Source organism: Coturnix japonica, chromosome 4 (assembly GCF_054131305.1).
Source record: "Coturnix japonica strain WE chromosome 4, WE-NBRP24, whole genome shotgun sequence".
NCBI lineage: Eukaryota > Metazoa > Chordata > Aves > Galliformes > Phasianidae > Coturnix > Coturnix japonica.
Genome location: NC_140666.1, coordinates 80688829 through 80715478, shown reverse-complemented (window position 1 = coordinate 80715478; position 26650 = coordinate 80688829). Strand labels below are relative to the sequence as shown.

General features: G+C 38.6%; 1 protein-coding gene across 3 annotated transcripts; it reads right to left on the bottom strand.

The window, feature by feature from the left end:
* Window positions 1-720: 720 nt before the first annotated feature.
* MAN2B2 (mannosidase alpha class 2B member 2) lies at window positions 721-25386 on the bottom strand. 3 transcript variants are annotated; one of them, XM_015862883.2, is made up of 19 exons: window positions 25056-25386; window positions 22482-22628; window positions 18839-18944; window positions 16717-16889; window positions 15729-15844; window positions 14469-14646; window positions 12813-13011; window positions 9827-10017; window positions 9079-9262; window positions 8059-8192; window positions 6025-6281; window positions 4853-5044; window positions 4315-4567; window positions 4099-4209; window positions 3817-4009; window positions 3014-3166; window positions 2519-2631; window positions 1848-1965; window positions 721-955 (listed from the first exon to the last, which is right to left on the bottom strand). In XM_015862883.2, exons 1-19 carry the CDS (start codon window positions 25284-25286, stop codon window positions 861-863), a joined length of 3144 nt encoding a protein of 1047 aa, XP_015718369.1. In that variant the 5' UTR covers window positions 25287-25386; the 3' UTR covers window positions 721-860. The 3 variants fall into 3 exon arrangements, with proteins under 3 accessions (XP_015718369.1, XP_085403486.1, XP_085403485.1); XM_085547360.1 differs by lacking the exon at window positions 15729-15844 and having other exon boundaries at window positions 25056-25211; XM_085547359.1 differs by lacking the exons at window positions 22482-22628; window positions 25056-25386 and adding an exon at window positions 21639-21680.
* Window positions 25387-26650: the final 1264 nt, after the last annotated feature.

Here is a 26650-nt window from a genome sequence, read left to right as displayed (position 1 = left end):
TCTCATCTCAGCCACACGCACTTGTACGGTGAAAAGGTAAATTAAGGGCATGTGAACAGAATTCCACAGTTTCAGCTAAGAAAAAGAACTTGAACACAAAAGCGCACCAGCTACTAGAAAAGCTGTTTGCTGTCTGTTTCCTTTTGCTTGCTGCTCAATCAGGTCTGCTTAGAACTCACACTTACCATCAGTTTCTCTCTAAACACCATCCTTCATAACTAACTAGAACAGAGCAGAAGAATAATGGGATAGTGTGAAGCAAATCTAATCAACTCCAAATCTTAAGAGAGGCAGTTTTAATGAACTTGCCGCACAGGAATACCAACACCACATTCAAACTGAGTTCACAGTAAAGCAGATTTGAGGTTGTTGCCTGAAGGACAAAGTAGCTGAAAGGCACAATGGGGATATAGAAACAGAATGGATTTGGGCAAATCATTATTCTGTGACTGAGAAGCCATCGCTAACAATAAAAGCCCTGAGAAAGGACTCCTGAAGCTACCACAGTAAGAAAGAAAATTCAAGACTAGAGGACTAATGAACCTCTGTCAGCATTCCCAAATCAAACATCATAAAATCAATAGCTTTAAAACCACCCACAGCAAACATGAAATGATTCAAACCACTGGCACTGCCACATTAAGGCCATCTTTGTATTTTCAAATTGAATAAACTTCAGGAAAAAGAATCCTAAGTAATTACTAAAAGTATACACAGGTCAACGGTTTAATAATTAGAGTTTATTCCAAAGTGACATTCTTTTCATTGATAGCAGTAGAATATCTTCGAAGACCATCATTTACGTTTCCAAACAACAATGGAAAGCAATTACATATTCAGTCCTGAAACAAAGTCAGTCTTTATTGATCTTGAAAATACACAAAGAAAGTCCTTATTTCCTTCGGGTGAACAGTTACAGTAAAGTCATCTGAGATCTTTGTGCTATTGGAGAATCCTGCAAGATACGACACAGAAAAATTGGTAACTTATTCAAGAAGGAGCTTTATTTAAATGTACGTATTATTCTATCTCAACAGATGTGTTTTGACCATTCCTTAAGAGACAGTGTTTGAGCAGGTTCTCTTCTTTTAAACCTATAAGTAGCATGGGACTTATGGTGTACTACCATTCTTAATATTAAAATATACACCAATCTACCTACTTTTCATATACTGACTCATACCAGAAGATGTGAGTGAGTCCCCAGTCATGCATTTTAGTTCATCATGAGTAAAAAACAAGCAAGTTCCAAGCTACAGGTCAAGCAGAGCTTGAAACTCACAGCTTGCCTGAGCCAAGGTATCTGTAAGCACTTTACAAGGCACATAATACAGTTGTGAGAGTAAGGAAAACGTCCAAGCAACTAACTGGAATGCGAAATGAAATGAGGGCACCTACAGCACTTGAGTGTGAGCCCTAACTGGAATCCTATCCACACAGACCTTTAAGCTGATTACAGAGGAGGATTTTTAACTCCAGCTGTCTGTTTTTCTAGAGCAAAAGGCTAAGCTCAGATTAACACAACTCATCACCGTGTAACAAAATTCATGAAATGTGACTTCATAGAGTAGCTACTTGAATCTGGACAGAGATAGAAAACTGAAGCCTTTTTTGAGTTCAAGAATTCTGGATAAAATAAGCCATAAGAGAAATACTGCAGCCTAGTTCTTACTGGGAATCTTTGCTAATTCTTACTGCTTGCAGACTATGCTACATACTAGGTATATGATGTAGATGGAACAATATTTTTTTCCATCTTGCAAATATAGAAATATTTTAAATCAGAGAACTCATGGAGCTTCAACAGTCAACAGGAATAAAGACACAAACCACCTTGTTCCACCCACCTTTGCTTTGATTTTGCACAGTCTTCCACTTCCACCGCTTCAAAGTGTTCACATCCCAGGTGCCTGTGAGTGATCTCTCCTCCACTAACTTCACTGACCCCAATTCTTTCAGCAAAGACTGCAAGTAAAGAGTGACAACTTATTGAGACTAGTTTAACAACCACTGATCTAATACACAGATAGACCAGAGTAGAACTTTAGATAAAGCACTGACCTGCTAAGCAGAGCAGCAGAGACTTAAATCTGTCATAGGATACTCCGAGTTGCAACACAAGGACAAATACAGACTCACCTGAACTAAGAAGTAGAGGTGTTGAGAGCTTCCTCTATATTTTAACAGAGTTCTGAGCCTACTAATCTTGCCATTCAAGAATTGAAACTCTTACTGAACTTTTATGAAGAAAACAGAACGCCCTACACCTTGTTCCACCTTGATACTGTCATATTGTCTGCATACTGAGCCTGTGACAGCTTTATCTGAAGTAATAGCTTTTGTGGTACAAGTCTGAATATAAGTAAGATCTGCATTCCTCTAAGGCTAAAGTTACAGTAGCATTTTTATATCCACCATTTGTGAAGTCTGTATCACAGAAGACATTTCATTCCAGAATGAGTTCTCCATGGAACAAGAATACCTTGAGTAGTGTTCTATCCACAAGGATTAGATTTACCTTCAAATTCACCATCACAGGCTGAGACAGCACAGGATCCTCTCCAACCTCATACAGGTGTCTAATTCTTAGCAGGACACGACTGAAGTCTGCATCACCTTGTTTCTGTTTACCTTTAAGAAAAAAAAGCAACCTGAAACAGTTCCTTTCTTACAAAATAAAACCATTTTTTTTTGTTTGTTAGGTTGGTTTTTACTTTGGTTTTAATTTTATTGTGCTTTGCAATTACATTATTTGAACTTATGATCCATTTTTGAAGATTAGCCAGAGTGCTTAGAGCAGGAAGCACCCAGTTCCCCCTGTTAACAGGACATGACACTCACTCACATAGGAGACACTCTAATATCTGAGTAAAGCAATTGTTAACTGCCAAGACAATTAACTGTCTTCATTATGGGATTTAACACTTAAATAAATGCACTACTTACAGAACACAGAAAAATACTGAGAGCTTTTTAAAGCATAACTTTCAGACATGCTTTTGAAAGCACCTACCCATGTGAATGGTGCGGACCTGCTCTGCATGATTAGAGCTGTATCTCCACCCTGGAATGCTCAGAGTCTGGAGATGAAGATTAGGTGGGACTGTTACAGAAAAACTGTGGGCTGATGTCTGCCGAAGTTGCCCAGGTAGCTCTGGTTTATCTCCTCCATGCAAAAGGAAACAAAGTGGACATCAAACATTCATCACGCATACATAAGCCTGGCTAGAGTAACTTAAAGAGATTTTTTTGTTCTCTGCCAAGGCAGATCTAAAGCAGATGCTGTGCTCTCTCCTCTGAGGTCTTCTGAGATACAAAGCAGAAGGAATCTACGTGCTGGAGAAGTGTATTAAAGCTTCCAACAAAGCAGATTTCAATGCAGTCTGATGCTTTTATTCCACTACCAGGTTTCAGTTTTAGTTATTCAGTCAAATATTTCTGAAAGAATGACTCAGAAAAGATCACCAAAGACTCAGCATCCAGGAAGCTGATATATGGTACACTAAGCTACTATGCAATAATTCCCTGTGTGGACATTTTGTTCTCGTTGCATACTCTACAATTTTTTTTCTCCTCTAAATGCAGAGATAATTACATAACAAGAAAAACATTCTTGGAAACACTTGGAAAGCATCCATATCTGAAATTAATGCAAAGTAATTAACGGTCTCTAAACCTGCCTTCAAACTCTCTGTATACTAACTTCACCACACAGGAGGCTTAAAGTCTGCATTTACAAACTCACGCTATGAAGTCAAAGCAAAATAGATAAACTATTCAGATAGTAAAGATAGCACAGGAGACAGAACAAGTTACCTGAAAACGTTCCAAACATTACAACTGGCCTGTGTTGTAATGCAAGGCCACTTGTCCTATACAAAACATTGGTGGCAGACTTTGTTCCTAAAATAAGCCAAAACACAGGACGAACCACTGAAGAGTCATTCAAAGTAAGATTGTTATTTAGGTCCCACTGAAGATTGTTCCATAGTCTCCTGTGAAGCATCACCTGTGTTGAGAAGAAGTGTCACAAAAAACCCAAACAGCCACAAAGCTATCCTCTCCTAATAAAAAAACCAACACAACTGCATTTGTTACCTCCACTTGTCCATTCCCTTGACTTGAGACACCATGAGCTCTTTCTGCAAGCAGCACCAGCCTTGTGGTATTATCTTCAATGTAGGCAGTCTGGACCATAGGATAATAGTTCTGAAAAAACATAGTAATTCATACTGTATTAATAGCAATCTAGATAAAAGTGATGGAGAACGAAGATAAAACACCATCTAGTTTGGATTATGCCTTGGCACCTACCCGTGCTATTGTGTTATTGACATACGCCTTGAATGGTCTCTTCTGAATCTGGAATCCATTATCATCAGTGTAGAGCAGCTGCCCAGTGTTCAAATTTGTGGTTGTTCTCAGAACTGCCTCACGATTTACTTCCAAAGGTCCAACACTGTATTCTTGCTCTATCCTATGACAAAGCAACTTCCCATCATAGCCTTCTGGTACTGAATACATCCTTGTAAATACTGCATGTGTATAATACTGAGCAGTAACATTGCTGTAAAAATAAGAAGGATTATTAATTATTATTTATAATTACATTATAAAACAGACTACTAAGATAACTCCGAACAATCTTCACCTCCCTCCCCAGGTGATACGACTTATCTAAAAGGAAGTGCTTCCTTAGCATCATGCTTAGCAGATGCACAATTCTGTTCTCATCTGAAACCTTCAGAGTACAAGAACTCCACTGTGTGGAGGAGGAGCTACACAGAACGACTCTCATACATCAACAGAGGACTACACTTTCAAGTGAAGTGAAGCTGTAATGGAGCTGCACCTGAAGAAGTATTGCCGTATCTCTGTCACTAAGTTTCCAGAGACCACTTCCATCCCAACTGCTTGTGATACTGGAATGGCAGAAGCATTAGGGGCAAATAAGTAGTTGTCTGAAATGGGTCCTTTTGTAACATTTCCATTCACATGGTACTCAAGGAACTCCTGGGTCACCTGGACAGACTGGTTTGTCTCCCTGTGAACCAGAGAAGAAAAAACAAGAACTGCATTACCTACAAACACATTTTGTACATAACAGATGGAAAACTGGAATAAGGTTGTGAAAATAAGAAAAACCTGTTTTCTCAAACAGAGGAACTCATTAGATAAGACTAACGAAATAAGGACAACAGAGAATTAAAGCACACCCCATTAAGACATCTGTCAGTGTATAAATAAAAGGATTTTCACACATTTTTTACTTCCATAACATAGGAGCGCCTTAAAACAGAAACAGTACCCACATTAGGTCATGTTTTGAAGTACAAGTGAGAGCTGCTATAGGATCAAAAACGAGATGCTGCACAGAAATGAGGAACACCTCTACTTAACAATGAGCAATCAGATTAATTCATCTGATGTTGTAGCTAAGAAAACCTGTGTGGCAAAGGTTTCCATGTTTAACAGTTGGTAACAAGAATATAGTGGCAACAGGGTAGCAAAACCCACACAAGCTCAGCATACTTTGTCTCCTCCTTATGGCTAATATACTTAGGAACCCATTCCATTCTCCACTAAGTCACATGAAGATAATTTAAGATGCTACCTTAATCCTGATCAGGCAAAAAGCGCAGCTTCACTGAAACCTCAAGGAATTGGGCCAGTTCATGTCAGCCAAGAAAGACAAGCTGCAAACCTCACTTTGATCTTGATTGTTCTTTCACTTCATTTGCTTAACTAAATTTGACTAATTCATTCGCCTAAATGTTTGCTTTCAAAATGTTTTATAGTTTCCTGTCACAGAAAGAATGACTTCCAAATACTAGTAACTAGTAAGACCTTAATTATATAATATTGACCTTAATTATATAAATATTGACACATGAATGGCAGAGAAAAAGAAATAATTATGAAGAAAATTTAGTTATGTCTCGGAATTAAGGCACACAATATAGTAGCTGGACTTACTTTTACAGAATGGTTTTACAGAATCTGAAACACAAAAAGCAATCTCACCTGTTTGTAATGCTGTGCATTAGATTAGTGCTTTGATCAAACATGATCTCGTAACAGTTGCCGGACACAGGAAGCAGTTTTTGACTTTGCTGAACTGAATGCATCACGTCTTTCCGCTCGTATTTAGTTGATCTTCCAGTAAACGCAGACTGCTTATCATTTGAGGGCTTAACGTTGTATTTTTTGTAAGTCAGACCACTTAATTCAACTAGGATGTACAGATCATAGATAGAATGGGACTCAGCTGAACTTTGAATCTGTAAGTTAACATATACAACATTGTTCCATTACAGAAAGTGAATTAGCAAGGCAACTGTCCTCATGTGCAGTAAGACCTACACTACAAAAATTAACTTACACTATAAAAATATATTTCTATATAAGCTAGTCTTATGCTTCTTAATTAAATCCATGCTTCTTTAAATTAGTTTAGTGACTTCAGATTAAGCCTAGCTATGCTAGCAAAGAGAAGGTTGCTAAGCACTTTGTAAAGCTGTGACATATTTTGTTGTGAATATAGCATTAAAGATCTTAATCTCACACAGCACAAGGTAATGAGCAGAAATAATCATAACTAAAACTAATCAGTTAAATGACAGAAGAGGCTGAAACATAAAGGAAGCAATTAGTGTGAATATGAGAAAATGGGTGGCAAGAGGAAGAAGCAACCAGGTATACCCCCACCTTAAGCAAGGGACAAGGAGAAGAGGTGAAATCTTGTGGCATATTTTTGTGTAAAGAGAACATCAGTGTTATGTACTATGCAGTACTATGCAGCTCATGCACATGGTACCAAAGGCAGCAGTTTTTGTCAACCCCCACTTCCTCTCAACCATATACTTAGATCAAGGCTCTGAGCTAAAGATTTTTCGCTTGAGGGGAAGGGATGTGCAATATAAATGTACACTGAAACAATCCTGAACTAACTGCACATAACTTAAAAACGGATTTCATTTTGCTTTAAGTGACTACCCATGTGCACTTGGGGGTAACTTCTAGCAAAGAAAAGACTACAGAACAACTCTGGAACAGAGAACTTTTAAGTAAAAAAAAACAACAGTTTGACCTGAGGGCATTCTATGTCCTGAAATAAAAGCTTTAAAAACATTTCAGTCTCCCACTTTTACCTTACAAAGCTAAAATAACTCAGAAAAGACAACCTCTAGGAGGTAAGTGGCTGACAGGTAAGCACGACCACGCACTAACCCAAGAGACTAATGGCTTCCCAGTCAAGGCAATAAAACCTCACACCATCATCATGCATATGTGCTGAAACCCCAGACAGCTGCTGTGTACCTGACTACAGTGTGCCTTGATGCACAGCAGCAGTAATGTGTCACAGATACATGAATAAGAGGAACTCCATCCACCAGGCAAAAGCTGCTGAGTTATACGGCATCTCGGGGACAGAAGGGAGCATCAGGAAGCATATCAAGCCTCTTCAGGCCTTTCTGTGCAGGAGGCATTCCTACAGGTCTTTCAAGCCACTTGGTGATGCACTCTACAAAGCAGACTATCCTGAGAAAGGCTGGTGCTAGTTTTCATGCAAGGCTGCTGTCTTTCCTCCTGGGAAACAGCTGGTCTTGTCATAGAGCTTGACTACAACATAGCATGAGCTGGATTTCCTTGGCAGCTGCTTGTCCCTCATTCCCTTTGGGCTTGTAACTAAGATCCTACTTTTCTAAAATCTCTCTTCTTCTCCAAGGCAAAACGTCAATTGTACAAACAGGACCATTAAGTGGGGAGGGCAGAGTTTATGCCCATAAGGCTTTATTGGAAACAATGTTGTTTGTTTGATTATTATTATTATTATTATTATTTTTATTTTATTTTTCAAAACACAGCATTTATGCTAGAATAAAACCTGCCAGGTGGCACACAGCAGACATGCAAAGGAAAAAACACACAAGAAGAGTAGAAAGACTTGAAGTAATCCTTGGTCTCCCTGTAATATAATATATTACCATGTAGGATCAAGTCAGTGAGAACTGGTAAGTGAAAGAAAGGCAACATAAAGAAACAACTTTCAAGTACCTGTGCTGGTACAGAATGTCCCAGTTCGTCATAAACACTCATTGATGAGATGTTGACAGGGACTGCGACAATTGTAGTGATGTTCCAGGCCAGGGGATTATACACAATAACATAATGGTCAATATCTGTAGTACCTTTGTGTAGAGAAACAAGTAAGAACAATCAGTCACTACAATTACGATTTTTAAAATGCGATGCTGAAAAGTAGTTAAGAGATCTGCTTAAGCACAACTACATTACAAAGTTTTAACATAAAGACCTGCAGTAAAACTTCATGATTGGAAGTAGTAGTACATTTCACAGTACTTCATAAAAACCCCTCCTGCTGTAATTTCCTATTATTTACTCTAAAAAAGAGACCCTGCATTCAGCCAGTGGCACCTGAGTTGAATGTAAATGCATTCAGCAAAAATAAGCAGCTTACCACAACTCGCTGTCATGCAGAATTAACTTTATGAGAGTTATACAGAAGATCAAATGAGAAGCCTAATCTAAAAACAGCCCTGTAAAAAACCAAATCAGTCTGTTGTGCAGCCCACGGCACTGCTTATATCTGACAGTTTAAAAAGTTTCCAAAGTCAAGACAAAAAGCAATGCAGCCTTTGGAACAGCGTCTTTAAAACTATTCTACATTTTTATACTCGTTGGCAGTTCATCAGAGCAAGAACTTTTCTTAGCTGTGATTGTGATTCTTACTGCACAGGATTACGTTGTGTAGTAGGCTTAGTTTCATAATTATACCACCCCTCCCTCCTCTCTCTTATACAGCTGAGGTTTGAATGTAGGAGCCAGCTTTGACATTTACACTGAACTATGAAGTTCAGTTTTCAGGTGCTTGAGATCCGAACACTCATTAATTAGTTCAGGCTTAGCACATCTTATACAGCATGTCTTATACAGCAAACATGATTTTCCAGAGGTGGTTGACAAAATGTAGGTGGTAAATATATTGACTCTGAAGGAAACACGGTAATTTTCATAAGATAGGAAAGATACTGGAAAAGCTTTCTTAAAAAGTACCTGGTTTTCCTGAGTCTTTATTGTAAGTATAATAGACCTCTCCACTCTTCTTAGCATTGTTCATATCGAAGATTATGGAAGCCATTAGTTTCTTAACGTTGAACATGCCATACATCAAGTTATCCATGTACATGCTTGTAACTTTGGGAGACTCTGTGCCTGTTATGCCATCATGGTGCTGGACCTTATGTTTAAGAATAGGTTAAAAGGTCAGAATGCAATGCAAACAAATGGCATCTTCAGAATTAAAAAAACAAAACAAAACAAAACAAACACTACCACAATCCAGTAACCCTCTGACAATCCATTTAAAATAATAAAGTATTACAGCTGTACTTCCCAGATTTACATTGAGCCTATTCCAAAGTGCTATACATAGAGGAAAATGGTCAAAGGGAAGATACACACAGACATCCCTCTACACTTTATCATTTTTTTTTTAGTATTTAGACATTTCTGAAGGTATGTATTAGAATTAAAAAGAAAAACACACAAAAATCAAGAATACCACAATGACAGGCTTTTCATTTGCTACTAAGTTCTGTTCAATAACTTAGTTGACAAAACATTTATGACCAGGAAAAGCACTAAGGTATACAAATGTTTAATGGCATTATTGCTAAAACCATATATGTGACACTATAAATGAAGTGTTTCCTATATGCTATATAGGAATATATATATATATATATATATATATATATATATATATATATATATATATATATATATAAAAACCAATCTTTACCTCTGAAACTGCCCATCTAAGGCTCTGAAGCTGCTTTAGCGCTGCATGTTTGCAGATAGAACCTGCTGGGTGTTTCCGGACATACTGTGTAAAAAAGGACTCTCCAGCATAAAGCAGTGAACTCGCACACCTAGCGACTCCTTTCAACATGCTCCGAGAAGTATAAAATCCAGTCCAGGCTTGAAATGGCTCTGTTAAGAGTTGAAGAGATCCAATGAAGGCCAAAATACCATTTCTGTTGCTGCTTATTTGCTGTTCATTAGACTACTACCATACACCTACCCACATGAAAACTGCTTTGTATTACACACCATACATCAAATGGAATAGTTATGAATCCTACAAAGAAGGAGCTATAAATATGCCCTTTGGATAAGTACAGTCTTTCGTACAAGTCTAGGAATGCAATTACTGACACAAAGCTCTTGTCTGCTGCATTAAACTGCATTTGTAAAAACTTTTTTGTGGACCTGCACAAAACACCGTGGAAGTTTCAATAAAGGACATTATGTTTGTAAGTCAGACTATAATCTTTGGTTATTGCCCTCTGTATTCTCCACTGTTAGTCAGATAAAAGGATCTATTTTAAATTTTAAATCTTAAAAATGGAATAGAAACAGTGATGAGATAACACGACCCCATAGTACTCCAAAATGTGCCCTCGAGTGGTTAGTGCAAAATCTTTCAGTGGTTCCTTCGTGCTAATGTCTTTTAGTATCACAAACTAGGAAAACAAGCTATTTGTTTTAAAATTTCCACATCTTTCCTTAGTTGTTTGCTTTTTAAACAGATAAACCACTGATGAATTGGTTTTCCATAGAGAAGCTGCAGAAAGTGCCTTGTAAAGTCTGTGTAAGCAACTGTAGCAATCTGCCAGGATCCTACAATTAAAAGCAACAATTAGAGAATGGGATCTTTGTGTCAAAAACTGTAGGACAAACTCTTTTGCAATAGAAGAAATGCTATGAATCCAACCAGAATTAATTCCTTTTCAAGGTTACAAGCAAGTTTTGCACACGCACCACAGCATAGTGCAACAAATGTAGAATGGAAAAAGAAAATAATTTTCAGGGACTTAAAACTTGAGTTTCCAAGGCATATGTCAGAAGTGACACTGAGCCCAATAAGTGACTCATAATAAAATGACATAGAAAGAATGAGAGAGGATTAATCATCATGAAGCAAAACAGTACGTGGGAGAAAGTGCACTCAAATCTATACTGTAATTGCAAGGCACAGTAAGATGTTTAGGGAAGAGATTGCATCTATGTGTGGGAACCCACATGGAGCATTAAGGGTGCTGCTATTATGCAAGATAGTGACAAGTGACAGCTGCCTGTAAATTACACCAAAAGATACAGGTAAGAGCTCAGAATGTGTAAAAGGCTATTAGCAGTTAGAACTCACAATGTATTTATCAGCAAGTTATTGGATATGACATGATCCCTCAGGGGAAGCGAGTGAGTCAGGGATCAGTCCATGCAATGACTCACAGGAAGAAATGGTTATTTTTATTATTTAAAAATTAAAAGACAAGCTACAGATTATTGGATGTATAAGATATATTTGGGTCATAATAGTCCATAATAGTGATGAAGCAGCCGTAGCTACAATTATGTATAGAAGGTATCTCAATAATTTATCAAGACAATGAAAGAAACTAATGAGTTCTATAACTGAGAAGTTACCTGTTGCCATCTCTCTACATTTGTTGGTTGGTTTTGGTGTTTTTGTTTTTTTTTTTAAGCACTAATATAAAAAAGATTATGGAGTAAATTTACTGGGAAAAGGAATTAAAAGGATGTTGAGTACAGCACACCTTCCTTAATAACTGCCCAATTCTACCTGAAAAGCACAGAAAGTAACAAACAAGGCTTTACGGACCACAAACTGAATTTCTTTCACGTAGTAATAAACCTGTAGGTATGTTCAAATATTAATGGACATTCAGTTCAAACAATCAGATTATACCTATATACATAGAATACACATGATGTAAGCATTAAGTTCTCAGCACCAGTTGTTTCACTTTGATGTTTTACTGCACTAACACAGAAGTAATCTTTGAGCTTTAAGATCACCTTGAGCCCTTCCTTGTTCCCTTGGTTACGTGACTCTTCCTTCAGATTACTCAGTGCCACTCTTCCTATCTATGCTCTAATTTATGCATAATCCTATCTTTTTAAATAGCAACAGTGGGACATTGCTCTGTATGGTAACATAGCCATTTGTTTCAAGGTATATTTTGATTTATTGGTTTCCTTTCAGTTTCTTGGATCCTGAAGCACTGTGTACCTACTATGGGTCATTTTAGAGGAAGAGAAAAATAAGACACGCATTTAATACTATAGGAGACTACAGGTATTTGTGCATTTCTGCTGTTGTGTAGGAGGCAGAGAAAATAACAAATACCAAGTTTTACGTCTACACGAAAGAGATTACTCAAAAACACACACTTCAGGTAAAAGAGAGTCCAAGAGTTTTCCTATTTTCTTATCTTTTCTTTCATGGTTTCTTCCTCCATCCATTGCTGCTAGCTGCCCCAATGGAATATTACAACCACTGCACTGTCTTCCCCATATCACTAAGTTTCGATCAATTTGTCTTAATTTATAGAGCATGGTAATGTAAATAAATATCCCATCCCTGGAAGCGTTCAGTGCAAGGCTGGATGGGGCCCTGGGCAGCCTCATCTAGAGGGAAGTGTTCCTGCCTTTAGATATTTATAAGTATTGATAAGAAATTCTCTGTCTTCCTTGAACTGGGGAGCTCAGATGTGGATATAGTACTCCAGACATGGCCTTGCCTAGGAAGTGAGGAGGGGGAGGAGAACCTCCCTTGCTAACCATGCTCTTGTTAATGCATTGGCCTTCTTGGCCACAAGGGCACACTGCTGGCTTTCTTTATTTCTCATTTTCTCAGTTTCCTTTATTAGCATAATAAGTATGTACAATTGCAGATGTCATGCAGTTGTTAACTTACTTACCTGTTGAATATGGAAGAAAGTCTTGAGAATTCCTTATTTCCCATGTAAGATTTCTGCTATAAACTGCTTGGAAGTAATCACCAACGGTTGCATATTGGACAGTCACTCCAAACTCATCAGAATGCTTGTTAATATAGTCCAACAACAGGTCCATGTTGGAGTACTGAACAGATGCATTGAAGAACTGTTTGTCACAGCCCTGCAATTACAAAAATAGAACAGTAAAATACCTTTGGGTCATGTAATTTAGAAGGATCTTTTTAAACAACAGCCTGTATTAAAGTAATATTTCTTCTGAACTTAATTAACAATAAAGAAGTTATTTGTTACAGAAACCTCAGGTAGGGTTACCTGCCCAGATCAGCTGATAACCAGCTGACATTACAGACAGAGAGAAGCCTGCTGACGTATTGTGTGCAAGAACATGAAATGTGGCAGCAACTGGAAAATGTATGAATATATGACTAGAAAGATCTGTTCTTTTCACACTGCATTTCTCACAGCAGAAAATACCGAACTTCTAGGAGCAAAAAGCAGAAAATAAACTTTAGGAAGTACAGACATGGTGTGAAACGAGAAGTGAATTCTATAGTACAAATGTCACACAGTATGTTGCTGACTCCATATCTTGACCGTAGACTATATGCTCATCCTAATTGCTAAGGGGAGTGATACAGTAAAGCCTCTTCTTTCTTTGAGCATGCTTGCACAACCTCTGACTTCTGTTGAAGGCATCACATTATAACCTACCTGCATGTACAAATGTTTTACAAACAAACAACAAGCAAACAACACCATTATAACAATGCCTTTACTGAACCACAGCAGCTGAACAGGAAAGTGAGACACTCAGCCACAGCATCATGCAACTGTGGCACAAGCAGGAGAGAAGCAAAGCAGTAACTCAAAACTGCATCCACTAGAAAATGCTTGTTCACTTTACCATAACAGATATTCTGGTGAAATATCCATCTTTGAGATGACACATTATTTTTTAATTGTGATTACAAGACCTACGGCATCCATCAAGCTTCAAAAACAGACTGTACAATCAATTTAGGAAAGGTTATTATTTTCTAACAACTTAAATCTTGCAGAAGTATAGCAGTGCTATTTGTACATGTCCGACATGATTAACATAGCAGATTGGTGAAAAGCGTTTGGATGATCCATCTAGGATATACCTGTTTCTAAATAAAAACTAAAGATTTCATAAGAAAATGACAACATGAGTTTGAAAAGATGTTGTCTATCTAATGTTTAGCACATTTTCTGTAATGCTAATGGTTTTTAAAACACAGAATTTTGTTGTGCTAAGCAGTTATGTAAAGAGGTCATCCAAATAGTCAGTACAAAGTGAGGAAAACAGATCATAGTACAGAGTTAGGCAAGAGGTTATCTTTACAACTCTGTTACATCTCTTTCTATATTGAGTAGGCTAGGAGATTTGGTAGACAGTCCACAGGCAGTATGAGGAAGCTCTAATGTTTAGAAGTAATTACTAATCACTTACTAGAAAAACACTTCACAGTCCCATGATTTGTACTCTGTACTTGGGCAGCACACACTGTAGCAGAGTAGCACCTACCTACTGCCCATACTGTACTACTGAGAGGTGGCCACTTCTCAGGCAAACTCTGATGATAATTCACTTACCCACGGCCACAAAACATCATTTGTTCGGAACCAGGCTGCTCTCTCCTTAATGTTTGCCACCATGGCCTGAGCATACATATGGATGTTGCTGTCTGTAACAGGGAGGCTCATGTTTGGGTAAACACAGTCTTTTGGTGGATCTGGGAAAACTGCAAATCCATTCCAATAAAACCCTGATCTAGGTAGAAGAAGAAAATAATAGACCATAAACAAGATTTATTCAACAAACTGAGAAAAACCTCATAAAAAGGTCCTAGGATAAAATATTGGTAGAGGGAATGCAGAACCAAGAAATTCAGCTAACATTTGTTGCCAAAGTTTAGATTTTAGTGTTTATTAGCAGGAAGGACAGGAGGAAGGTTGTCTGTTTTTCCTTCTCTCATTGTAGTTTTCCAAGTCTCTGCTTGCTTGCTTCCATAGAACAAAGAAATCACATAACAAACCAGCTGGCTCTGAAACAATGAGGATGCCACCCCACCCCCCCAAGTAAACTCAGCTTACATAGCGCATATTACTGGATAACAAAGTTTTCAGTTCACAGTTCTCATTTTTTTCTCCACAAAGTAAATGGAAAAGTTGCCTATTCTATACACAAAACGTACACGATCTCAGTCCAATATAATGCTAAAAATCTCTCACAGAAAATCAACTAGCAATAGCCAAGCCCACACTAAGCTTCCTGGAGTTCTTAAACTTTCAGGCAGAGAAACAAAAACCCAGCCCCAATTTGGGCATATCCTGTTTATAGCAACTGATTTGCTCCACATTTTCATCCTATAGTTATTATCTTGATAGGAACTGACACAATTTGTGTGTAGATGAACGTTGTACCTGTGTTCTAAGACTCTTGCTGGTAGAAAAGATTATTTTTAGTCTGTCAACATTTTGAAGTATTTTTAATGCCTGTCAGTAGAAAATGTCACTTTTGAGAATTCAATTGTCAGGTATTGAGCAGATTTCATGCATCATGGTGGGTAGCTGGGGGTGCTTAATAACCCTGACTCAGATCCACAGTCTAGACTTCTCACTGACCTACCACAGGTCTATGACAGAAAGCAGGAGAATGCCATTGAAAGCACACTGTTGTGGGTGGCATCCTCGCCCATGGTATGAGGGTTGGAATTAGGTGAACTTATCTTTAAGGTCATTCCAAACACAAACCATCGTATGATTCTATGAGCACAATCAAAGGAAAGTCTTAAACTCTGACAATATAAACTCTCCAAAGCATATTTCTGCATATTTTTGAAATCTTCAGACCTGTTTGAAAAAGGCAGCTGCGATGGGGTACAGTAGCTGTACTGATCCATAGTATGGGTGAAGATCTCCTGACTTTCAGATAAGGAAGGAGAACCCTGCCATACAAACTGAAGCTTCTGGAAAACAAAAACAACAACAAAACCAATCTCCTTGAGGACAAGCACAGAACTGCCATTTTGGAAGCTTCCTGAAAAGGTTTTCATGGGAAAAGATACTCAAAAGCTCATAAAAACAGAAAGGAAGAATCAGGATTCATTGCAAGCTTGAGGCAGTAAGTTCTGGTTTCATCAAATTCAACAAGAGCCCTGTTTTCCAGAGATGCTTGAATTCCATGCAACACTCATAACAGCTCTGCCTAATGCCCAGCTCATACCAGTCAAAGCCCTTGCACATAATTTAGGGCATAAAATTGTTGACAGACCAAGATAAAACATCATGTCATGAAAAGAAAAATATTTCTATATCTGGAACACTTTGTGCAAGAGAAAGGAGCATTAGAAACAAACTGAATTCAGCACAACAGTGTTCAGCTTCAACCCTGACAGAGTATTATCACTTCTACAGTCACAAATAAGTGTTCCAAGCTATGACAGTCACTGCCCCAAACACAAACTCTACACTTTAAATCTGTGTATATACAAAACAAGATACCAAAGATTTTCTTGTGGGAATGTGAAATTAATTCTAAAAGATTACAATTCTAACATGACCACTTATTCCTTGACAAGCTGCCCACATTTTGCATCCTTCTCAAGCTAGACTATATTTTTGTCCTTGGCCAAAAGTCATGAAGACATTACTGACAGTACTGTACAGACACAGCGTACTTTTCCACTACCACACACAATATTAGAGAAGTATTTCAGTTACATTTAGAGAAGAAATACCTATGTTTTCTTGCACAAATCAGAGAGGCCTTTCATAACGTCATGCTTTAGATTATTATATGTACATACTGTCACGGGTTCCGGTCCTCCAGTATTTTTACCTTGTTTTTCTGCATGTCAGCCTTCAGGTCATAGTCAATTCGAGAGATAAGATGAGCGTTAAAGCCAGCAAGAGCAAAAAGAGTTGGTGTTGTAGCTGAGGCTCCAAAAGGATCAACATGCCAAGAAAACTGAGGTCTGATCCCAAAAGTTTCATATAAAAAACCATGGCCCTCTGCAAAGCAAAATTTGTTTATATTAGGTGCACTCCTACAAGTTCATTCTCTAAAAGTAATATGCGTGTAGTATGACTTATATAGCACTTATAGGATAGCTCTTTGTTGCTGTTTTCCAAAGCATTTAGAGCCTCACAATGACAGTATTTATTTTGCTATGCCAAGTATATCTTATTAACATCATAAAGGATGAATAATAAATGGGAACTAGACAGGCCTCAGAAACAGTACCTAAAGACAGATTAGGTTAAGTGTAGAAGGTTGATGCTGGAGTTTCATTTCGAGTTTGCTAAAATCATTCAACCTATTGTCAGGAAACGTTAGTCTCATATCAATGACAAAAGAACAAAGGAGGCAGCCAGTAGACAAAACTAACATGAATATGACTGATCATGAAAATAGAAAAAAGACAAAGCTTAACAGCAATATTGTTAAAAGATGTTATTTATAATCAATGTTTTTTAGTATTGAAATGATTTTCAGTAATAAAGAAAACAGAATACACATCAGAAAAGAACAAACAGGATCAATTCAGGCAAACCAATTAAATGGAAACAACCCAACGAACTAAGCAGATGGTCTCACAGAGAACTCTATAACACATCATATGGATTATCATTGTCCAAAACAAAAACCAACAACCAACCAACCAAAACCAAACCGAACCTTCCCCCTGAAAAAAAAACCACCCAGATCTTGATTTTATAGTTCTTTATAGCTGTGCACGTAACTACTTGAACATACAAATATATCCTTTCTTTTTGGACTAACTTCGCTCCAAAGATCATGTTTAAAGATCTGAGGGTCCAAGGCACTCTCCTTTCACATCACTCTTCCCATGGTTAATGCCTCTTCTAAGTGAAAACATTAAGAAAAAGTGAGTGAAGGACATTTCAGATGCTGTTTGCTAGATTGTTCACCTAAGCTCAGCTAACTGTGCGGAAAGAAAAGGGATGTAGATCCCAGTCATCCACACTGGCTTTGTCTTTTCAAGGTGTACACAGTTTATATTGCAATGGTACATCTTTATTCTCTTTCTCTTCCATATACTCCTTTAGCGGAAACAGCAGAGTGCTTTCAGGAAAAAAAAAAAGGGGATATTTTATTATGTTAATATTTGTTTTTCTGGCAAATTAGCTCGTAAATTTGAATAATCCTTTAAACAACATTTACATTTACACACTAAATTAAATTTAAAAAAACTGCTTGTAAATACCATATTTTTAGCTCTCAACCAGTTATAAATACAAGCGTTAGATGAAAAAAAACCAACTCCATCCCCTCCCTCTCCTTTTTCGCCTGTGTGATGTGGTGACTCACTGAGATGGAAAAGCAGCAGCTCCCCTTGTACTCCTGACAAACGTCAACAAGCAAGGAACACAGTATTATTGTGCAGACAGGTTTATCTCATGAAAAACCTGTTATCTGACCCATTATTCTCTGATGTAAGAAACTGTCCACAGCGTAGCCCTAAAACGGGCACAGCGTATCAGCCATGACAGGCCACTGTTTATGCCCTCTTATCCCCTGCCCCCATGTATGCCACTCCCTCATATCATATTCTGGGCATATGCAGCATAACAGTGGTATGAACCTTTCTCCCTCTCCCCTCCTCTCCCTCACCTCTTCAACTATCTTCACTATCCAACTATCTTCACAGGAGCTTCAGCCCTCAAATAGACACAAACCAAAAAGGTCTCTGTCCCAAAGGAGTCTGTAACCTCCCTGTTTACTGCAGATTTTAATTTTTTTTAATGGCAAAGGCTTTTTTATACAGATGACTCACCAGTGAATACAACAAATGAGATACTTAAACCAGTTCTTAAAGAACAATATATATATATATATATATATATTTAAAGCAAACTTGGGGTTGAGAAATGAAAACAAAAAAAAAACCCCAAGGTCATAACAATGAAAAATAAAAATTAAATGCAAATACACATACCCGTCAACTGCAAAATCTGATCATCAATTAGCGTCACAGCTTCATCATGCATCACTTGTCCTCCAATGACAAATTCCAATCGTCCTTCCTGAAGTAACTGATGGACCTATGATATTGAAATTAAGACACAGAACATAAATGTCATTTCAGTCTTCTCTAAATAGGCTGCAAATTCATTTCAATCACAGCATATTACCCAGACAAAACAGCTGTCAAGAGGGCATCTAGGTCATAAGTGGGATAAAAGGCTGTCTGCACTGAGTGCCATCAAAAGCAGAAAAGCATGGGGTTGGGAGGGAAAGCACACTAATGGGTTGCACAGTGCATTGATTTACCCAGCTTACACAGAAACAAGGTAGTGGCACAAAGATGCACCACCATGTAGATACTGCTTCTCAGAATAAAATCATGATGACAGCTCTACTAATCTAAACAACAGGCTCTTGCCCCCCCACACAGCCTAGGATCCTGCCTAAAGACTAAACTACAGTTGGAAGTTTAAAAAAGATAGTATTACTTCTCCTCTTGAAGCCGTCCTCCTGCTGCAGCCATCCTGCCTTAGGAAAGCCATTAGGCAGCTAGATGAGAGAGCGAAATGAAACCACATGCAAGGAGCAATGGCCAGGCTCCTGAGATTTCCTTTAGCTCATGACCTCAGTAAGATCATGAACTTTTTTGTTAACTTCAGCCACTAGAAGCCCAAGTGTATGGTCAAGTGCAGTAGACAGCAAATATGCAGGATAAAGTTGTACAAGTGCGTGTGGAAGGAGGGCAATCACAGTCTCTGTCCCTTTCCAAAAGTCTTTGTGAGGCTTCTGTCTTCATTACAGCTACTTTGCTACCTGGAACTTTGAAGATACAGACTTGCTGAAAGTTTGAGGTATAAATACATATTTTATTTGCCCACCACTATTTGTTTATTGTTAAATATCTGTCATGTAGGATGTCATGTAGGATGGCTGTTCCAGGCCTATTATGTTTATTTCCCCAGGAACCTTCAGTGAATGCCCCTGTGTCTGCTTAGATACGATGCCAGATTGTCAATTCTGATTATAATCATTTCTCTCATTCACAACGTTGTGAAAATGCTTCAGGGCTCAGTATTCATAAATTAGTTCCAGCTGACTGTGGTGACTGATTAGCATGCTGGGAGACCAGATAACTGATATCTGGTGTCAGCACAGAACTGGTCCTGACCTACATGAAAAGCATCTGTGGTTATTATTCCCGATTTGGGTGGATGTCCAAAAAAGATATCTTTGAACCAGACTTTGGACCACAGAAATTTCAATTAAGTTTCATGGAACCACACGGGGGTTGAAAATACTAAAAGAATATTTCAAGTAATTTGAATTATATCCAACTTGAGGAAGGGGGGGAAAAAAAAAAGTAAAAATAGATATCTATATACTCCGCTCCCTTCAATGACTTGAACTGGGAAAAAGAACAGGGGAACTTAGGAAAGAGACATAGCAGTTACGCAAGGAGCAGGCTGTTACAACAGTGGAAAATATCTGCAGACCTTGCAACAACCAGTACTTCCTCACATGGACCCACCCGTACATGCCAGATAAGTAGCTAAATATCTTCCTTCCCCACTAGTTAAAATCCTGAAACATCAAGCCATGGTAAGGAGACAGGAATGGTTCACAAAATAAAATACTGAGAGAACAGGCTGCCAGGAGAAGTTACAGATGCCCCATCCCTTGAGGCCTTCAAGGCAAGGTTGGATGGGGCCATGGTGCAGGCTGATCTAGTGACCAGCAGCCCTGCCCATGGTAGGGGGATGGAGCTTGAAGATACTTAAGGTCCCTTCCAACCTAAACCATTCTATGATTCTATGAACGACATGCACCGAGAATTAGGAGGTTCACATCCAGCTACATGCTGCTGTAATGCATTTCAGTTTACATATTCTCTTGCCCGAACTGTAAAACCAGCTTCAGTATTCAGGGCATACTTGTTACTGATTTGAATACTACCACCAATCTAAAGCAGAGACGTGCAAAGAAAAAATAATTAAATCCTTCATCTCAAGCAAAATACGAAGTTAGGAGAAACCAGCAAAATTAAAACCCAAGGGCTGTACTACAGAAAATAGTTAATGCTGGAGTTCAAGTGGAAAAAGCAGGGCAATAATTACAGTGACCTAATTTCAAGGCCCAATATTTGCAACTTCCTAGTGTTAAGAACATGTCAGTTACCAACAACCATCATAGCTCCTATACATTCAGCGTTTGCCCAACAAGTTCAAGAGAAACTTGTTCTTAATCATTTCAATTTTTAGAAAAGCACCAACTATGAAGTAACCAGAGAGTGGATTAAAATGCAGAAATGTCTCGAGTATCAGGACAAGGAAAGTTAGGGTTGAATCACATATACTAATTTGGTGCTGCTGAGGTCAAATGTGATAAATATTTACTCTTCAGACACCACACAGTAAGAATAAATATTAAGACCTATAGGGAATTATAGGTCTTTTACTTACAGTTTGTGTTACTGCAACACAACATACGTTGAATAAGAACAATCTCCATTAGAAAGAGTACTTTACCACAATGCACAAAGCAGCCCATGCTATTTTCTTAATCCCCACCCTAGATTTACAACACTATTTTTGAATTAAAACTAAGAAAACTTTCTTGCAAAGCATGGGCAAAGAGCAGCCTACGCACTGCAAAGCTGCACACAGGTTGCGAGCTATTTTTTAAATAAGAAACACTGTAGAAATTTCAGAATTTAATGAAGAACTGTGTCTAAACAACTAAACAAACACACAGGTAGGAGGAACATTTCTTACATGACAGGGCTTCATAGAATCATGGAACACTGCAAGCTGGAGGGGACCTACAATGATAATGAGATCCACACAGGATCAACCAGAGATCAAACCAGATGTCTTTACACAAGCTGAAATTTAGCGTACTGCATGTAATATGCTGCTGTTGCCTCATCCTCTAAATGAGGACTTATAGGGAGAGGCACTTGTACCCACTGGTCTAGAGAGGGTTAAACATGATGCACTGCAACCAGACACATCACCATCCACTAGGCTGCCACCCCATCCTTTGATTCCACTATGACTGATTCATAAGAAACCAAATTTCATGAAGTATTTACTAGGAAAAGAATAATAATTCTTGAGTTGTAACTCAAGATTCAAATGGATCATAGCCTATCAATAGAGAATCCCGAGGAACAGCTCTTGTTGCTGAGTCCTTTGCTTTTCCCTTAGCTACACTAACACTGCTTAGAAACAGCAATTTTTTGAACAGCATTTAACTGAAAAGAAAGAAATTCCTTCTTGAGAACAGCGTTATGTTTGAGAGGTATTGGGCACATTCTTTTGGAATCACTTATCTTAAACTGCTGTTCCACCAAATAAGAAACTCATCGATGAAACAAGAATTGCAAAGTGTAAAGAGTCCTCAGTTCAAAGGTTACCACCACCTACTGCTCTGATCTACAGCTTCGGTTTTAACCTCTTGCAACTGCCTTTAGAGCTAAGGTTCTTTTGCAAGAAGAGCTGGATTCAGAGATAACTTAAACAAATGCTGAAGTACTTTGTCCCTTCTTGACCTTTGGAAAAAATAATAAGCATGGATGCTTTGTTAGAAGCACATTTAGCTTCAGTACAACTTACCTGCTGCTTGTGTGTATCCGTGGCTACTGCATCCCACCAAAGCCGAAAGAATTCCTGTTCCACAGCAATAAATTTGCGCTGCTTACCTTTCATTAGCTCTTCAACAACAGATGTGTAGACATTTGCTGCATAAGCATGCATGCTCTCCTGAAAGAAAAAAATAAAGAAACTGTATATAGCTTTGTTGATATTAAAAGGGCTGTTTTGAATGCTCACTGGGCTTTACCCCTTCTGCTCTTTTGATTATTTAGAGCATCAGTAGAATTGCTTTTGCAGAGCAAGCATGCTCTGCCGTGTGTGTATGTTTCTGGTATAACACTTCTGCACAAATGGAAAATTTTACTATTATGGCCCCAGAGGTTTCAGTCATGAAACTCTTAAGACTGAAACAGTAATTTTTTGAGCAACATTTAAGTGAAAATTAAGTTCTTTGTTGTGAGAAGCATCAGGCAGCTGTCAAACAGGATGGAATTCTGTTCTAAATCATGGAGCAGAACAACACAAAACTGGTAAAGGACTCTTAGAACAAATTTGACTGTTGATGAAGAACAATCTGAAGGAGAATCTGCACATCTATTTCATATTGCTCCCATTCCTAAAGCAATTTTGATTCTAGAAGGAGGCCTACGAATTTTACTGGTGTGCAAGCACAGTAACTGTACTCATCAAACAACCTATTACATGGTACGACGCTATCAAATTAACATCATGTTAATTTGAAATCATGCACATTAATGTTTCTTGAATAGGCTTTCCCTTGTCAGAAACAATTCTGTTTGTCCAGATCCAGTCTTCTACCCTTAACTTCAAAGTGGTATTCAACACCTAAAGGCAACAGAAGAGCTCCCAGAAATACCTGTAATGTCTGTTGCAACAGTTTCAGCACCTGACTATAACAGCAGAGCTGTTTTAACATCATCCATATCACTTTTCTGCTTAACGCCACTGCTTCTTGATTAAGAACATATACAACACATCCACCTGAAAGCGTTTAATAGACATCCTTCATCCAATTGAAGCTAATGGGCACGATACACAAAATGTGAACTCACAGTTTTAACTGGTGCTTTTAAAATCTTTAATTAAATTTAATTAATTTAATTTTAGTTTTTAATTTTCTAAGAAAGAAAAGCCTGCTCTGAAATAAGAGCAAGATGATGTGATTCAAATATGAAATTAACTTTTCCTATCTCCTTCCTTTCCACAACTGGAACGCAGCTACCTTGGCTAAAGGTTGTCGTTAAAAAAGGGAAAACATTTCAATGTAGGAGGAACGGTCTAGAATAATTCAGAGCATATGTAAATAATTGCTTGTTCAATGACTTACCCATCATTTCTTAACGACTTCATAAAAAAAAATCAAGGTTATGATTAGAAACTCATTATTATCCAATTTTCACAAAGGGAATGGCCTTCAAGTCTTACTGCTACTCAAATGATTGCTAAATTTTCATTTGTCACTGGCAATCAGCTGCAAGCAATCTATTCTAAAACCTTTATTTACAAGGATTATGACATAAAGCTTAATTTTAATTCTTAATAGTTAAGCAAAATACATTGCATTTTAAGAGCTGATCAAGGACTCTTCAAATACAACACAGTACTAAAATATTCAGAGTGGAAAGGTCCTAAAAATACTTTCTTGATGTGTTTTGGGAAGTAAGATATTATGACTCAAACTCAAGCTAATCAAGAACTCCTACAGAGCCCAGTGGTCTGGGAGTGAATTAAAAACTGTTCTCACAAGCCAGGCCACCTGCAAGCAATAATAATGATTTTTGTTCCAATTCATATCCTCTATCAGCTAAGGAAATGAAACAATAAGCAGTGATAAGACAAAATTGCACTTATTTATACGTAGATTTTAAACTTGTGAAGTGATTTAAGAATTATACTTTGTTTTTCATAGACAGTGGTGAGGTATCCTTCACATCTTCAGTAAGCTATGTTAGTGTGGTGCTGCATTTTGCTTAAGTTAGTACACCACAGCAACAGACTGCTGCCATTGAAGGGAAAAAACAAAGTTTTATTAAACATCCAACACTGGAATTATCCATCAGCACCATAATTACCAGTACATAATGGGGTTCTGATACCATAAATGTTTTCCACATAACAAACACAGAAACGAAACACTAAAAAAAGTAGTATGTGTGAAGCCTAATAACTAAGCAAACCTGTACAGCAGGCTGGGACCACATCCCCAGAGAATTACCTTCAGGCTTCATCTTACTACAGAAGCACGCGAAGGGATGGAGAGTGAAGACTGCCTGTAAGACTGAAGGCTTTTTTTCTTTAAGAAAACCTCACAGGACACAAAACACAGCACTTGGTGAGCACCAATACACCGCTACAAGCCAAGCCCAGAGACCAGCAGCCCCTGAGCCTGCCTCGCCTTCCAGGCCAGCACCCTGGGCCCCAGACAGAAAGCAGGCGCCCAGCCGGCCTCCAAGAAGGCACTGGATAAGGGAAGCCCTCGGGGCTGCTCGCGTTTCGCTGCAGGCCGAGCAGAGAAGGGCAGTGGGGACGGCCGGCCCCGCCATCCCCATACCCCGGCAGCAGCGCTGCGCCCACCTGCACGGTGTACACCCAGCCGACGTCCATGTGGCTGTGGGCGACCACGAAAGCCCGCAGCTCCCCGCTGCTGGCGGCCGGCAGGGCGAGGCAGATGAACAGCAGCAGCAGAGAACCCATGGCAGCTCCACGGCCCAGCCCGGCACGGCCGGCAGCAGCACAGGGCCGGCAGAGCTTCCGCGTCCCGCCCCGCTGCGGTCGGGTCCCGCCTCCCGGCTGGGGCGGCTCCATCTTGGGCGAGCGGTGGCTGGGCCTGGTCCCGGTTCAGCTTACAGTGAGGGGATGCGGGTGCGAGCCCCAGTGGGATCCCAGCCCTGCTATGTGCCTCATATTGGTGCCTCTGGAACTGTTTTGTTAAATAAGATTGCTCAGAAAGGTGTTGAGTTGGGCATTTGATGTGTATCAGTCCTCCCTCCCTCTTTCCATTAAATTCTGAATGAGACAGGAGTTCTTTATTTCAAGCCACGACGCTGCAATATGGATTATGGTCTTTGAGGGCTTTGAAGTAGTATGATTAAGATTTTATTTTATGCGGTTGACCTTCTGATCCCATTTAAATTGGTTTTCTCCCTTGTTTTATCACTCTTAGAAGGATCTGGCCCCTGTGACAGCAGGAAGCCCTTGTGAAAAGAGGAAATTAAAAGCCCATCATTACAAAAACGTTACGTAGGCATTGTAGTTCAACCAGCCTCTGCAGGAATTTTGTCTGCAGTTTCACCTGGTTTTGCCCAATATATCAACAGCCAAAATAGTTCTTTCTCTGATAACTCTTTACAGAGACATCAGTATAATTCGACTATTTTATTGTTAGAAGCATGTAATTTACTGAAACTAGAACCTCCATCTCACAGTCCTGCAACGATAAAAACTATCATGCTTAACTCTTTTTTTTTCCAGCAGTGCAAAAGGAGATCAGCTGAAATTTATATTTGCTCCCACCATCATCTTTATCTCTTGATTTAGCTCTACTGGTTTAACTAGTTTTAGTTGAATCAATTATCTCCAGAGGAAACAATCACAAATAGTTTAAGCGTCCCTCTACAGCTTTACACCAATAAGAAGATAAATCCAAACAGAACTTGCAAATTAATCCGTTTAAATATGCAAAGCACCTGTAGAAACAGACCAAACTTCAAGTAAACTCTGCATTTAGACAGAAAGTCCAGAAGTCCAGAATGGTATTTGTATATTGATATTGATTTGAAGATTTGATTCCTGTATTTCATAAAAAAAATAAGCTTGATATGAATGGATTCTCCCACATAAAGGCCCCTATTACTTAGCAATATTCCCAGATATACTCCCGAATATAATTTTTCCCTAAAATTAAGGGGCAAAGCAGGAATCCTAAGGTTAATTTTATTTAAAATAATGCTTTGTGAAGAGCAATCAAGGTCTGTGTGTACTTTGTAGAGGGAGTTATTATCTTTAAAGACAGCTGAATTAAGCTTTACTAATAGAGCTCTATGAAACTGTGTTTTCCCTCAAATCACCGGCTTAAACCTTTTCAGTTCCAAGAAAGCTATTGCACATCCAGCAAACATATGGCTTAGAGAGATATATATACACACACAGTCTAAATGAAGTGATGTTCT

Coding starts and splice junctions, on each gene's coding strand:
- MAN2B2 (XM_015862883.2), bottom strand. CDS start 25,286: ATGGAGCCGCCCCAGCCGGGAGGCGGGACCCGACCGCAGCGGGGCGGG. Junction 4,568..4,852: donor ATACGGCAATACTTCTTCAG/GTGCAGCTCCAT, acceptor TTATTTTTACAG/CAATGTTACTGCTCAGTATT. Junction 2,632..3,013: donor GGTCCGCACCATTCACATGG/GTAGGTGCTTTC, acceptor TTTTTCTTAAAG/GTAAACAGAAACAAGGTGAT.